Genomic DNA, 16,478 nt, shown 5'->3' with positions numbered 1-16,478 from the left:
ATTGCATGTCATTCATGCTAATTTATTAATTTTGGTACTTAGCTTCAAAGTGACACTTTCAAATATAAGCTGTGGCGGTCTTATGTGTGGTCTCATAATTAATTTTAAAGCTCTTTTCCTGGCTGTCTCTAACAGGCTTCCATAGTGGAATGTGGGAGGGGTCTGACTGTAAATTAATGTTATATTTAGCTCAGGGTGGGAGGTGTGTTTGTGCCCCCTGAAGCATAAGAAGAGCAACTGGGTGGTATCCGATTAGCTGATGGCCCATACAGGGGTCTGTTCCAACAGGCAAGAGTTCTGACCTGAAACCTCCTGGCACTGATATAACCCAAGGCTGCTTCCCGTTCCCTGCTTTTCCCTCTCCTGTCGATTTCTGTGCACTTCCTGGAGACGAGATGGCGACAATGTTGGGCACTGTCCGTGTGGACCCAACTAAAATGGGCATCGGACGGGCCATCGCCGTGCTGACCTCCGGCGGGGACGCGCAGGGTAAGTAGAGGGGGGCCGAGCAGGTGTCAATGGCCTGGGAGAGTGTGGCAGACGGGTCACAGCTGATATATTAGGCACAGGGGCAGAGATCTGTGCATATCCCTTAGACTGAGAAGTCCTTAGAACCATCCTGGAATCTTACTTTTATGGAAAGATGAAAATTCCCCTGAAATTATGATTGTTTGTTTTGAATTAGATTAAATCATCATAGACTATTCCAACTGTAAAGTGTCTTTAGAGAAGCAGTCATACCTGCAGTTCTACACTGGCCGTCCAAAAAAAAAGTCGCCATTCAAATTTATATCAGCAAATACTTAAAAGCCAATGACTAGATCATTATTACAGTCCTGCAACATTATGCAGCAATAAAGTGAAGTCAGCTGAGTACCTGAATCTACTGAATGGCCAGGTTACACCTCCATCCATCATAAATGGATTTTTTCTTCCCTGTTGGCATGGGCATATTCCAGGACAAGAATGCCAAGATTCAATGGGTTCAAATTGTCAAAGAGTGGTTCAGGGAGCATGAGGAATCATTTTCACGTGTGACTTGGTCACCACAGAGTTGTGACCGTAACCTCATTGAAGGTCTCTGGGATGTGATGAAGGAGGCTTTAAGGAGTGGTTCAACTCACTTGTTGGTGATCTTGGTGAGAAATGAATGCAAATCTGGATGAAAATAAAGGATGAGATGTTGCATAAGCTTGTGGAAAAAATGCGCCATAATCAAAGCTAAAGGCGGCCCAACAAAAAATTCAAATGGCGACTTTTTTTTTGGACGGGCAGTGTATTTTAATGTTACTATCTTATGTAAAGATGATTAGTTTCCATATGAATCTCTGCAATGATAACAGGGCTTAACCCACTGCTTAGCTCTGGTACTCATTAGTATGCAAACATTCTTTCAATTTCCAAGGCTTTTCCCTTAAAGTGAAAGACATTTCCTCCCTATCACTGTATCGCTCATGTTTAGTTTGCTGCTGTCTGTGTGCTATAGGACCTCCTATGCATTCTGAAGCTGAAAACTATACAAATCCTAAATGTGCCATGTGAGAATTCCTTTGACCTTTCCTGGGACTTTATCCCCAGTTTATGACCTTTTGTAGTATCTAAACCATTTTAAACATTGGTCTCCTAAAGAGTCACCATAACTCTATACACATCACAGGAATTATAAATATACGCATTTTTTTTATTGTATCTGAAGGTGCAGTTTTAAGTTTGCATTTCATTTTGGTTCACATTTCAGACAGTTCAACATGCACTAACACTGACTTTCCATTCCTCTTCTTCCTGCTGGGGATAATTTTAGAGGGGGTGACCTTTTTGTCATACGACTGCAGGCATCACCCAGCTCTATAGCCCCTCTCTGCTGAAATAGGAGAGGCCTGGGGGGGGGGGGGGGTTAGAGGCATGACCGGATCACTTGCCCTTTAACTTACTATGTTGAGTCCCTTCTACTCAATTCTTGTTCTGTAGGAGGTTTTTAACATGGTTCCTTTTTTAATAGTCTGAATGTCATACATCGTCAGTTTGTATCAGATGAAGATGCAGGAAACTCATAACCAACAACAAATCCTATACACTCTATCTCAGCTGTTATTCTCTCCAAACAACCAGTTTTCTATTTTGCACTTTCACCTGCTCTTCCCACTATACATTTTTCAGCAGAGGTTTGTGCAATAACAGTCATGTAGCAGAACTAAAATTCTCAATGCTGTGTGACCCAAGTGGAGGTCAATAGCAATAGAAGATGGACACATTTTCCTTGCAAGTTGACTACAAACATAATGAGGGGAAGAGAAGTGGATTAATTCACTCTAAGGCCTATAAATATCCTCAGATAAATATGCCACAAAAATCACTTGTAGAAATAATATCTAGAATTAACATCAAGAATTTCCCTCTGAGTAAAGTTAACCTAATCCAATTTAATGTAAAACATCACTTGCTCCATTACATCAAACCAAATAAGGAGAACATTTCAAACTGGATTTAAGGAAGCACTTCTTTACACAGCATGTAGTCAGAGTATGGAATAGTCTTCCTGATAACGTAGTGCAAGCTGAATCCTTGGGTTCCTTTAAATCAGAGCTAGATAAGATTTTAACAACTCTGAGCTATCAGTTAAGTTCTCCCCAAGCGAGCTCGATGGGCCGAATGGCCTCCTCTCATTTGTATAGTTCTTATTTAAGGGTAGTCTGAAATTTGTTGCACCTGCAGATGTACCCTTGAATGATATATCATTGATGAATACATCAGCTAAGCAGGGCCTTTTCTCAATTCACCCTCTGTCAACTCAAAATCCATATTAATATAGGTTCCCATTATTCATAGACTCTTGCTCTGTTATTAAGTTGGTTCTGTTGTTGTTATAGTGAGACTCTCTGGTTACAGTCAAGAAGGGTGTGAATTAGCACCTGTTTTGAACCAAGGCAGAAAGGCAGAAACAGGCTGACCCTGGTCTGCATGTTTCAGGCATGAATGCTGCTGTGAGGGCCACCGTCAGGGTCGGCATCTACACAGGAGCCAAAGTCTTTTTCATCCACGAGGTGAGTTCCATGTGGCTATACCTGAAGGCTCTTTGCATCCAGGTTGCCATGGCGACATCTGGCAAAACAATGAAGAATGTAGACACCAAAAGATTGTAAGTTCTGGTCATTTCTGACATCACAGACTGGGTGACATTGTCTCTTTGTAGGGTTACCAGGGGCTGGTGGATGGAGGAGACCATATCCGTCCTGCCACTTGGGAGAGTGTGTCCATGATGCTGCAGCTGGTGAGATTCCTTTCAAGCAATATTTTTGGGGAAACTTGTACCTGATCCTCCAGCACCTTTACATCCAATTCTTCTGATTAGAGAACCATTTGCAAACTCTAGCAATCAGTATTTGTTGACTTTAATTTGTGTTGAAGGAGAAGCAGGCATCTAGTTCCATCTGATTTAATGGAATATGCCAAAATTTTATTTGCGTTTGTATCACACGTGTTTAGTTTTTTTTAAGAGAACTAAGGAGAAAATCACTAGAATGCAGATTAATTTTGACTTAAATTTAGAGCATTATAGAATTTAAAACCGGGAATTAAGCATTAGTATTGGTACCAAGTCCTGGTTCTCTCTGTGGCACAGTAAACTATGTGCAACAGATGACTTGATTTGTAACCCACATCATAGACCTCGGAAGCATGTATGTCATTCAAACATACTAAAATTCTATCACACTGTCTATAGCGAACCCCCCCCCCAGCCTAAAATTCCCCTGTGGGTAGTGTAGCATATAACTGCTTATCCCACTCCCCACTTGCATCACTCAGTCAATCTGAGCCTCACTGTGACCTTCTAACTGATTCCTCACATGCTTACTTCATCCTTCGACCCATTGACATTTAACTTATAAGAGCAGTATAACCTTGTACTTCAGCATACACGTCTACACTCAGATAAACTGATTGGGAAACTATAAATGTTTCCTTTGCTGTAATCAGATCTGCACCGAAGGTAGGGAGGAGCATGAGAGCATGGCATGGGTGGTCAGGTCAAGACAGCAGGGAAAATGTCCGGTGATAACTTCAGCAGAGTATGTCTAGAGGCTTCTCTGTTTCAAACATATCTGCTTGCTGCTCCTGCTGGGTGATGGTCTCTGCATCACTGTAATTGTTACTCTTTCCGTGATTTAGGGGGGCACCGTCATCGGCAGTGCTCGCTGTCAGGAATTTCGCACCAGAGAAGGTCGTACAAAGGCTGCTTATAACCTGGTGAAGCTGGGAATCACAAACCTGTGTGTGATCGGAGGCGATGGCAGCCTGACTGGAGCTAACCAGTTCCGCAGCGAATGGAGTGAGCTTCTAGCTGACCTTATCAAAGCCGGTAAGCTTCAGGGTTTTTAGTCCCCTTTATACCATTACCACCTCCCCCAGTACCCTTCAAACCATCATCACCTCCTCCAGTCCCTTTCATACCATCATCACCTCCCCCAGTACCCTTCAAACCATCATCACCTCCCCCAGTACCCTTCATACCATCATCACCTCCCCCAGTACCCTTCATACCATCATCACCTCCCCCAGTACCCTTCATACCATCATCACCTCCTCCAGTACCCTTCATACCATCATCACCTCCTCCAGTCCACTTCATACCATCATCACCTCCTCCAGTACCCTTCATACCATCATCACCTCCTCCAGTACCCTTCATACCATCATCACCTCCTCCAGTACCCTTCATACCATCATCACCTCCTCCAGAATTAAAACTCAGCATCTTCAGCCAAGACCTACTCTAGGTTCACCACTTCATCTCACTCCATTGGCTGGTGGCATTCAGTAGTCTTTAGAATGTCAAGAATAACCGACAATCACATGTAAATGGCAAAAACAATGGCGAATTCATCTCTCCTGATTGTTTCTTTGAACTGGTGTATTATACATTGCTCATTAATTCCTAGTTCAGTATGCCAGTACTCTCACGGATTATTTTAGCACAAAATCTGAATGCTGTAAAATGCAGCACCATTAGACAACATGCTTATCATTGACTGAGCTGAGATTCCTCCCCACATCCAGGCAGGATCACAGAAGCAGAGGCCAAGCTGTCCTCCCACCTCAACATTGTGGGCATGGTGGGCTCCATTGACAATGACTTCTGTGGCACCGATATGACTATTGGCACTGACTCCGCCCTGCACCGCATCATAGAGGTGGTGGACGCCATCACTACCACAGCCCAGAGGTGCTCATGTGCTCTTCCAAGAGTGGTTATTGTGTAGAAAGGCCATTTTGTCTTCTAACGTTCATTGTTGTCAAACTCTAAAAAGTCCAGAGCAGACCACCATTTTCAGGAGTTATGAGTCTGATTTAAATGTCGTTCAGGTGATTTTGATGAAATGTTCAATACACAGTAGTAGTAAAAGATGCAAGTAGTCTATTTGATTTGAATCTGTGTGTGTCTGTGTCCTTTAATTTGAATCTGATGTCAACACTCTTCTGTTGTCCAGTCATCAGAGGACCTTCATCTTGGAAGTGATGGGAAGGCACTGTGGGTGAGTGTTAGGGTTAGTGCCTCTGCATTTGGAGGCCAGCATGAGTGCCGCATGCTTACACGGCACCTCACTTCCCCACAGGTATCTGGCTCTGGTCACTGCCCTGGCCTGTGGAGCCGACTGGGTCTTCATCCCGGAGATGCCCCCGGAGGAGAACTGGGAGGACCATCTGTGCAGGAGACTGGCTGAGGTGAATCTCTAATGCCACCCCTACCCGCTCTACCTCTGCGCAGGCCGGTTTCCTGTTCTGAAACAGCGTTGCTCTCCTTAACCTCAGACTCGAGGCAGAGGCTCCCGTCTGAATGTGATCATTGTGGCGGAGGGGGCTATCGACAGACATGGCAAATCCATCACCTCCAACACAGTCAAGGATGTGAGTCCCCACAGAGCCCATCTGTCTCTTGGTCACAGCCTTTACATCCTCCATATTCCAGTTTTCACACCAGGACATCAAAATATGCTCCACGGAGAGCCCTCTATGGTATGACGCAACAGCTTTTACTAACAATGGCGTTTTTCCCATTTTTTCTCTGTTTACCTGTAGCTGGTGACAAAGAGGCTGGGTTATGATACTCGTGCCACAGTCCTTGGACACGTGCAGAGAGGCGGGACACCATCTGCCTTTGACAGGATTCTGGTACGATTCTCACGCTCATCCGCTCTCTCTCCTACTATCTCTGTCCATTCTGATCCGACTAACTATGACCCCTTCAGATATGTGCACCTGTTCAAACAGATACAGCAGAAGCCGGAGCCTCAGCATTAACGGTAGCCTCTCTGCACCCCCCAGGGAAGCAGGATGGGAGTGGAGGCTGTAATGGCCCTTCTGGAGGCTACCCCAGACACGCCGGCCTGTGTGGTCAGCCTGTCCGGAAACATGGCCATCAGGGTGCCACTGATGGAGTGTGTGCAAGTGGTGAGGCGTCCTTCCGGGTAAATCACTGTGGCACATTTGCACAGAGAGATGGGAGCCGTGAAGTAACTATAGAAACTTTATTTTGTGACTGGTAAACATGGGTGTAAATAAGAATGCATTCAAAACAAGCATGATTAAACCATATTTCGCCATTCTCTTCTTCTACCTCATTATCAGACAAAAGAGGTCACTAAAGCCATGGAAGAGGGGAGATTTGATGATGCTGTCAAACTCAGGGGCAAGTAGGTGTCCAGTATTTCCTCTCATGTTCTTACACAGTAAGTAAGTAAAATTTATTTATAAAGCACCTTTCACAGGCAAGAGGTGACAAAGCACGGTACAGCACCAAAACACACCACCAAGATAAAACAAAACAAAGAAAAGTAAATTAGCAGAAACACTACTAAAAAAACAGATTACAAGCAAAAGACTTCTCAACTCAATGTAAATGCATTCTTAAACGAAAAAGTCTTTAGTTGCTTTTTAAATCAGTCAACTATCTCAGCTGGAGTCAATGCTAGTGGGAGACTGTTCCAAAGCCTTGGTGCAACACACTGAAAGGCAGAATCCCTGCATGTCTTTAGCCGGGTACGTGGGACGACTAAGAGACCCTGTGACCTAAGTGGTCGACAAGCTGTCTAGCAGTGCAAGAGGCCAGTAATATATTTGGGTGTTTGTCCATGCAGAGCTCGGTAGGTGAGTACAAACATTTTAAAACAATTTCTATACTCAACTGGAAGCCAATGCAGTGCATACAAAATAGGGGTAACATGCTATAAGGAAAAGTAGTAAAGATGCACCAATTTTCTTGGTTGATCATTTGAACACAGACGGTGTTAGCAAGTTATGATCATGGGGGATGCCATGTGCTGATTGGGGGTTCCAATCAGCACCACTAGGGTGATAAGGAAGTAATTGAATTACAATCATCAGAAAGTCTCCATCCTGTCCTGCCCCATCCCTGCCCCAGGCTCCTCACACGCCAGGGGGTCACTCTTTATATGTAAATTCACTCACAACACCTACACACAGCACCTTGCTGGGAGCCACAGACCCTTACAGACTACTGTAGTCCAAAATGGAGCCACAGACCCCCACAGACTGATGTAGTCAAGAACGGAGCCACAGACTACTGTAGTCCAAAACGGAGCCACAGACCCTCACAGACTGCTGTAGTCCAGAACGGAGCCACAGACCCCCACAGACTGCTGTAGTCCAGAATGGAGCCACAGACTCCCACAGACTGCTGTAGTCAAGAACGGAGCCACAGACCCCCACAGACTGCTGTAATCCAGAACGGAGCCCCAGACCCCCACAGACTGATGTAGTCAAGAACGGAGCCACAGACCCTCACAGACTACTGTAGTCCAAAACGGAGCCACAGACCCCCACAGACTGATGTAGTCCAGAACGGAGCCACAGACCCCCACAGACTGATGTAGTCCAGAACGGAGCCACAGACCCCCACAGACTGATGTAGTCCAGAACGGAGCCACAGACCCCCACAGACTGATGTAGTCCAGAACGGAGCCACAGACCCCCACAGACTGATGTAGTCAAGAACGGAGCCACAGACCCCCACAGACTGATGTAGTCAAGAACGGAGCCAAAACCCCCCACAGACTGCTGTAATCCAGAACGGAGCCAAACCCCCCCACAGACTGCTGTATTCCAGAAAGGAGCCAAACCCCCCCACAGACTGCTCTAACCGATCTTATAGTCCACTGTATCAAAGGCTGCAGTAGGGTCTAACAGGACTAACACAGAACGCTCCCCTGCATTGGCGGTCATTAGTCGATCACTAAAAAACTTTGAGGAGATCTGTTTCTGAAAACCAGACTGATATGGATCAAAGATCTAAAAGGCTGCCAAGCTGCTGTTTTTTGCTTAAATTTCTCTTTTTAGAACTGTTGCAAAATCTGAAAAGTTAAATTCAGGTTCTAACTTTTTTGTGTTTTTTTTCATCAAGGAGTTTTGAGAACAATTGGAATACATACAGGCTATTGGCTCATGTGCACCCCCCAGAGGCAAAGGTGAGGAACTACATATCTTGTTTCAAATTCAGAAGTACTTAGTTCTTAGTAACGTTAATATGAATTCACCATTCTGACTATTCTGCGTATTATATTTATTATTAGTAGTAGTAGTTAATAGTGTAATGGTTCTGAAATGGAGACACCCCCCCAACCCGCTGCCACCTTGCAGGTGCAGCATGTTGAGCTATAATTACAAAACTAAATTTTCCATTTCACAATTAACACTACGATACACGTAAATCAAGAAATTATTACTCTATTTAAAGTAAGGGCAAGCTGTATATTTTGAAAATATTACACATCATAGGACAATGATTGTACAGTCCCGACAATGATATTAGCGGCAATCGAAAACCCAGAATTTTTTCCCCATTTTTTCTAATGCACCCCCTCAAAAAAAAAATCAGGAATAGACCGAATCATGACTCCGAAATCAAGGTCTGAACAGAACTGTGGATTTGGACAGTTGTTAGTAGTAGTATCTACAGGCAGGCCCCTGAGTATGTAGAGATTACTATAATCCACACCTTTCCCTACCTCAGAGTAATATCAATATTGCCATCTTGAACATTGGTGCCCCCTGTGCTGGAATGAATGCTGCAGTTCGTGCAGCCGTCAGGATTGGCATCACCCAAGGTCACCATATGCTGGCAGTGCATGACGGATTCGAGGGGCTGGCTCATGGACTGGTAATGACCTCTGACCTCCACAGAAAATTACAGTCAACCTCAACTTCTTTCGCTAAGTTTTAGTTTTTTTTTCTTCCTTTTTGCTTTTATTCATTTTACAAATCATGAAAAGTACGTTTTAAATGACTCATGGTATGCTCACCTACTCTAACTCACCACCCCACCCCAGATTGAACCCATCACGTGGGCTGATGTTGGTGGTTGGACTGGGAAGGGTGGATCCCAGCTGGGCACCAAGAGGTAAAGTGTGCTGAGTCTAATATTATGTAGGCTGCCTGTAGGGTCCGATGAGGGAACCTCCTGTTTGAAAAGAGCATAACCATCTTGCTGAGAAATGATGACTGATAAGATGGCATTTCATATCTGTGAGAACTTCTGCATTAAAATAACTACAAGTATGCATGAAAAAATGGCCACTTTGCAGAAAACCGTAGTTAAACAGCAAACAATAATAATATTGTGAAAGAAACACTGCTGCGATTATGCTCTGTTGGTGAAGTCTGTCTTGGTCCTTCTCTCTCTGTAAAGAACACTTCCATCAAGTATCATTGAGGAGATCAGCCTCAACATTGCCAAGTTTAACATCCATGGTCTGGTCATTATTGGGGGCTTTGAGGTGAGGGGAACAAGGTCAGCAAAATCTCTCCTGGCAGGATATGCAAGTTTAATAAAGAAAAACTCACATGCAGTTTAGTACAGAGGCTTCCAGCATCTCACGTACAGTACAGCGTTTCTTTTATGAATTATTGCTCCAATGATGAAGACTTAATTAATGATGTAATGCATGTATAATTCACTGGAAAGTATCTGAGGTGTATTGGGTCTTGTTGTGGCTTTGTGGCCTCTGCTGGATCTCCCAGGCTTTTGTGGGCGGCCTGGAGCTGGTGACGGCGAGGGAGAAGTATGAGGAGCTGTGCATCCCTCTGGTGGTGATCCCTGCCACCGTGTCCAACAATGTGCCTGGTTCAGACTTCAGCATCGGTGCAGACACAGCCCTGAACACCATCACCACGGTCAGGACCGTCAGGCGGCCTCACGCATACAGTGCCTGAACACCATCACCACGGTCAGGACCGTCAGGCGGCCTCACGCATACAGTGCCTGAACACCATCACCACGGTCAGGACCGTCAGGCGGCCTCACGCATACAGTGCCTGAACACCATCACCACGGTCAGGACCGTCAGGCGGCCTCACGCATACAGTGCCTGAACACCATCACCACGGTCAGGACCGTCAGGCGGCCTCACGCATACAGTGCCTGAACACCATCACCACGGTCAGGACCGTCAGGCGGCCTCACGCATACAGTGCCTGAACACCATCAACACGGTCAGGACCGTCAGGCGGCCTCACGCATACAGTGCCTGAACACCATCACCACGGTCAGGACCGTCAGGCGGCCTCACGCATACAGTGCTGACGCAGAGCTCACTAGTGTTCACACACACACATTTGACGGTCTGAGCTCTGGTTGTCCCCCACCCCTTGTGACTCCCAGGATAACCATCCCCCATCATTCCTTAACCTATACCATATACACCAAGCATGGGGGGGGTGTATTTGTATGTGAGGACTCTGAGCCCATGATTGGAAAGTATTTTATGGGATCGTTCTGCATCGTAAAATAAAATCCCGTGTCTCGCCTTGTGATTTCATTATTGGGCCTTGGAGCAGGTCCTTTAACCCCAACTGCTCTCAGGATACTGGGTGGCCCTGATCTCTAATTGTTCACACTGGTCACTGGACAAATCACTGTATAGGTGAGGCTGAAGTATGATGGTGTCACCCTGATGTGTCGGTAAGAACAATTCTGCAGTCAGAATGCCGTTTACAAGTTTATCTCCACCACAATTATGCACAGTGTTCAAGCTCAGGCTTAACCAACGTGAAAAATAGATGCAATGTTGTGGTCTAAAGAAAGGAAATAAATTATTAGTTTGTATTACATCCAGCTGTAATGCAATTAATATGTGACATGTCTCTAATAGAACCATTTTACTAATGTTTACATAATAAAGGAAGTTGGTCACCATCATTGCGACCCCATGTGGCAGTTTATTCATAGTGCTGCTTGTGTATGTACTTTAGCTGTTACTTAATGTGTGCATCCATTTATTTGACGTTAAAATTAAGTGTTGTACCCATGTAGTATTTTACCGTGAAGTGCATGTTATGTCCCGTCTCTAAGTTGTACCTTGATCATGGGAAATGCTGCAATATTTGTAGACGATATGATTAAAATACTGAAATTTGAGATAAACACCCACATTCAAATCTACACACATAGGCTGAATCCTTTGGGGTTATTCTACTACGTGACACTGTACCACCTACACAATGGCAGACATACAGAGCAACCCTTAGGTATCAGTATAAACTGAACTGTACATAAGCTGCAAGTCCTTTTAAAACACATCGCTTATGCTGTCATGAGCTTTATCTCGAGATAAATGATCTCATTCTCATCTCTCATCTAATAAATAATAGCAAGCATGGCCGTTCTCGGCTTCCATACTGTGGACAGAAGTGTCTGCTATATAAATAATGTAAAATGTTACTCACTGCCTGTGTTCTGATGGTTACACGGACACATGAATAAACAACATTGGGCAATGCCTTTAGACATAAACAAATCATTTTTGTATTACACAGCACTGGAATTGCTGGGGTTTTTTTTGTTTTGTTTTTTTCAATATAATTGTCTGTTTCTTTTTTAAATACATTTATTATATTGTTTTCTATTTTATTGATATTACTATTTTTTATTATGGTGGAGTTGGCCACCTTTAATTTCACTGCAGCTTATGGTTTATATAACTTGCTTATTACAAATGAAAATCCTTGAATGCTTCAATCCTCCGTCTTCCAGACATGTGACAGGATCAAGCAGTCGGCCGCCGGTACGAAAAGGCGCGTGTTCATCATCGAGACGATGGGCGGTTACTGCGGCTACCTGGCCACCCTGGCCGGGCTGGCGGCTGGCGCTGACGCCGCCTACATCTACGAGGAGCGCTTCAACATCCACGACCTTGAGGTGAGAGACCTGAGCGGGAAGCGCCGGTCTGGGCCGCGTCCTCCGCAGCGTGCGGCTCACGCCTTCCTCTCACCGACAGGTGAACGTGGAGCATCTGGTGGAGAAAATGAAAACGACCGTGAAGAGAGGCTTGATTCTCAGGTGTGCATCCTTACAGTAGCGCTGTGGGTCTGCGTCATACACAAGATGCTGAAGTGGGAAAAATGATCTTAATCAGGAGAAGAATGAGAGTAGGTAGTTACCAAGATTAGGATGGTCCTCTTAGGCTGAAATTCGATTAATTTTATTTTTATATAGCACCTTTCACGACAGATATTTTACAAGGGTGTGTGGCAATCCAATAACATATCATTTATACAGACAGAAAGAGCAGTGGCAGTGGTGGTTTAATGGTTAGGGAAGCGCACTTGGAATTGAAATTGAAAGATTCTAAGGTTTGAATCTCCTATCAGCACAGCACTACTGAGGTACCCTGAGCAAGGTTCCGCCCCCAAACGCTGCTCCCTGGGTGCTGAATTAGCTGCCTCCTGCTACGTCACGATGTCACATATGGGTTAAATGCAGAGGACACAATTTGTTGTTGTACTGTGGTGTGTCAACAATGACCACTAATCACTAAATTCTAGAAATGGCCAGGAGACAACAGAGGAACTAAAAACTGCCAAACAGGGATAAATACCACCTCAGCTGCCATCCAGTGATGTTGGTAGGACAGCAGAGCACACGGGTGTTCAGAACATGCATAGGCACATTGATGGACAAGCGATGAAAAGGACACGTGCAGCAGTACCAGCAGCCACAGTTATAAAATGTATGCCACTTTGGACAAAAGTGTCTGTGGAATAAATAAACGTAAATATAAAGGAAATGCAGGGCCAAAACCTCATCGCTGAAGTTTGCTTTGTGTTCATCTTCCCAGGAATGAAAGGTGCAATGAAAATTACACCACTGACTTCATCTTTAACCTGTATTCTGAGGAAGGAAAGGGAGTGTTTGACTGCCGGAAGAACGTCCTGGGACACATGCAGCAGGTCAGTTAGGACAGACAAATAAATTAAATTAAACTAATCTTTCAGTGAACATTCACATAAGCATATAAGTACATAATATTAATCCATACATCTATCTTATAACCCCTAATCCTTGTCAAAGTTTCAGGACAGTAGATAATATTTCTTTTTCCCTGTAATCATGCATTGCTAATTTGAATTTAGTTTAAACATGAACAATTAATGAAATATTGATTAATCAAAGTGGTGATCTACTGTTGCCACGATCCTGACCAAGAAAAGTGGTTAGAGGATGGATGGATGGATGGATGGATGAGTGGATGAGTGGAAATCTGTTATTTTATTATACATTATCATAACAAATCAAATAACTGACAGTAGTCCCTAATGGTTTTCTGATCCATCAGCCAGTCACTGCAAAGCTGAAGCATATTCAATTCATAACACTTTGTGCAGTTAGTGTGTTCATTGGCACAGCTAATGTTAATTAAAGGTGCAGTTAAAACCCAGCACAGACAATTTACCACCCTGAAGGAGAAAGCTGACATACTCCCACTTATCCAGCTACATATGAGCCTCTTACACATGAAACATCTTCTGTGTTTCTGGAATTACATAAATAAGGACAGAGCTCATGTAATGATGAGTAATTATGTATTTCAAAATTAAGCAATTGAAATGTGTCATCTCTACCATCATTTAGGGTGGTACCCCCACCCCCTTTGACAGGAATTTTGGCACCAAAATGGGAGCGAAGGCTGTCCTCTGGCTGACAGAGAAGCTGAAAGAATGCTACAGACATGGTAGGTGCAGATAAATGACAGAGAACATTGTTCTTATCCTATGACCACCACACTGGTCCATCTCAAAGACTATGGTGCGGATTCCACTAATATGACAAAACCTCCAAAGAATTAAGATTTACCAAAGTGCAATGTGCTGACAAAAGAGAGAATGTCTGGAGGTTCTTAAGGGACACTCCAGAAAGTTCCATAAATGATGAGTCTCCATTTAGTACTTGTGAGGTTCTCAGCTGTAACATCGAAACTCTAAGCTTTGGTCCTGGAATTTGCTGTGATCATTGTGTTCTTTTTGATTGTGGCTTCTCATCTCATGTCTTTCTCGTGTTCATTCTTTCCAAGGTCGTATCTTTGCCAACACGCCACAATCGGCGTGTGTGCTGGGCATGAGGAAAAGGGCCTTGGTATTCCAGCCTCTTGCAGAGCTGAAGGAGCAGACAGACTTTGAGTGAGTTCTCATGCAAAAAGTCTAATGTTCCTCCCTGGTCCACAATACTTTTCCACGACAGTGCAGCTCACTTTGCAGAAAAATCATCCCTCTTAACTTCTGGATGGATGCTAAATGTAAGAGTGGCATACTTTTAATGTGATAAACATTTTAATGTGACAAATGTCTCAGGCTTGCAAACAGCACAGGAGTAAAATTGTCTTTATCAGTCTTTGGCTGAGTCAAACCTGAATCAAGCTGTTAGTCTTTTTCCCAGGAGTCTGGAGCATAATAGTTAACATTATTGCTAAGGACCTTACATAACTGAAGAATACAAAACTGTCAGAAGGTCCTTACATACCTGCCCTGGGGGAAGGTGGTGGTGGTGAGGGGGGGGGATCAATTCTCACAATCATAAAAGTGTGGAGATGGAACAGCAGGAGTTTATCGGGAGAAATGATAAATCGGGTGTACAGCGGGAGGGTGGGTGGAAAATCAGGAGAAACCCAACCCACAATGCAGGAATGTTGGCAGTTATGGTCCTAAAGGTTGGATGAATGACTGGCTGAGAAGAATGACCTGACCATAGCTGTGAGTATCATTCATCAGGCTTCACATTCTCTAACCCCCCACCCCATAGACACCGCATCCCGAAGACAGAGTGGTGGCTGAAGCTGAGGCCCATTCTGAAGATCTTAGCCAAGTACAAAATCAACCTGGATACCTCTGAAAAGGCTGCCTTGGAGCATGTGATCAAGAAGCGAGGGCTTGTGTAACGGCCAACCTGGAGCAAAACAGAGCCGAGGATGTCCTCCTGAAATCAATTTCAGGAGCCAAAAACTGTAGTGCTCAGTGGTTACAAGCTACTTCCTTTCGGCAAATGTCAATAGTATCATGATTTAGTTAAGTTACTAAAATTGTCTCTGGTCTTAGTGATGTTAAGCCTGATTCATATTTCACTTGTCCACATGCCGTGATGGTCCACATCCAATCTGCACAGTCTGCACAAAAATTTTGGGCCTGCCGTCTGCACATATGCGAGTAATTGATAGTGCATGACTAGGTGTTTCCAGTAGGTGGCAGCACTGAGTTTCACAAAGCAGTGGTCAGTGACGACCAAGTGAAAGCAGAATAATTGTACTTATGGGTGCTTTCGATTAGCTGCTGTGTGAGAAGGTGTGGAGGTACTTGCATATAGGTATATTATAAATAACTCATCATTAAAGGTATGAGTAAGTATAAGCTTCATTCTAACTAAGAAGACTGCTGCCCTCTGCTGGTGTAGTGGACACGTGCTAACCACAACCATCTGTGTACATTGACAAATGCAGGGTATGCAAATGTCTACAATGACCATAAAGACCACAGTGGCACACAGTCAAGTTTAGTATGAAATAGGCTCCGATGTTAAAGCCTTTGATGGTTTTCAGAGCTATAACTCAATACCCAACAGGAAACACCTGTAAAATCAGTCTAATGTCCTCCCTTCACAAGGTATGAGAACTGTATGTAAAATGTAAGGCATCTCTGTTTAATCTCAAATGTCAGAAATCCAATGAGCTGAGCCTGCTTTCTTCCTTAGTCTCATATACATTTTAATGTCTTTCTGTGGTACTTGTACTCTCCTGTCCTCTTCCTGGCCATTATGCTATGCTTTCCCCTTCAGTGCTCTCTCTTATACTCTGGTCCTGGACTTTTGACCTCCTGTTGTAGTCTTTCCTGCTTCATTCATGTTGATCCAGCCATCTTCTTAAAATCTTTGCAATTTTGTAATTCCTATCTGTGTAAGAGACTCAAAAGAGCCGTTAAATCAGGATGAAACCTCTCTGCTTACATTGACACAATAAAAGACTAGTAGACAATGAGCATCTCTTTGCTATTTTGTACAAAACAAAGCTAGATTTATTATTATTGTTGTTGTTGCTGCTGTTTTTTTTTGTTTGTTTGCTTGTTTATCTAAACCCCTCCCACAAGAAACCTCACTACTGTGGGGGGGGGGTTCATGATCCCCCAAAGATGCCACCCCAGCCAGT

At 44.1% G+C, this 16,478-nt stretch overlaps 1 protein-coding gene across 1 annotated transcript; it reads left to right on the top strand.

Annotated features, from left to right (window-relative positions):
- The first annotated feature begins 206 nt into the window (after positions 1-206).
- On the top strand, positions 207-16,307 carry pfkmb (phosphofructokinase, muscle b). Its single transcript, XM_072715312.1, has 22 exons — positions 207-489; positions 2,968-3,041; positions 3,191-3,268; positions 4,168-4,357; positions 5,056-5,221; positions 5,487-5,531; positions 5,613-5,721; positions 5,809-5,904; positions 6,076-6,168; positions 6,322-6,447; positions 6,625-6,689; positions 8,417-8,480; positions 9,026-9,172; positions 9,342-9,412; positions 9,701-9,788; positions 10,033-10,185; positions 12,044-12,208; positions 12,288-12,349; positions 13,128-13,239; positions 13,922-14,021; positions 14,361-14,466; positions 15,086-16,307. The coding sequence occupies exons 1-22, from the start codon at positions 396-398 to the stop codon at positions 15,219-15,221; spliced, it is 2,340 nt and encodes a 779-aa protein (XP_072571413.1). The 5' UTR covers positions 207-395; the 3' UTR covers positions 15,222-16,307.
- The last annotated feature ends 171 nt before the right edge of the window (positions 16,308-16,478 follow it).

Source organism: Paramormyrops kingsleyae, chromosome 8 (assembly GCF_048594095.1).
Source record: "Paramormyrops kingsleyae isolate MSU_618 chromosome 8, PKINGS_0.4, whole genome shotgun sequence".
NCBI classification, from domain to species: Eukaryota; Metazoa; Chordata; class Actinopteri; order Osteoglossiformes; family Mormyridae; genus Paramormyrops; species Paramormyrops kingsleyae.
Note: the sequence above shows the minus strand (reverse complement) of the source record. Positions and strands in the feature narration are given on the sequence as shown.

Bases quoted from the DNA above. Each gene is read 5' to 3' on its own strand.
- pfkmb (XM_072715312.1), top strand. From the start codon at position 396: ATGGCGACAATGTTGGGCACTGTCCGTGTGGACCCAACTAAAATGGGC. The intron at 5,722-5,808 runs GTGAATCTCTAA...CCTTAACCTCAG, and splicing joins TGTGCAGGAGACTGGCTGAG to ACTCGAGGCAGAGGCTCCCG. The intron at 9,173-9,341 runs GTAATGACCTCT...ACCCCACCCCAG, and splicing joins AGGGGCTGGCTCATGGACTG to ATTGAACCCATCACGTGGGC.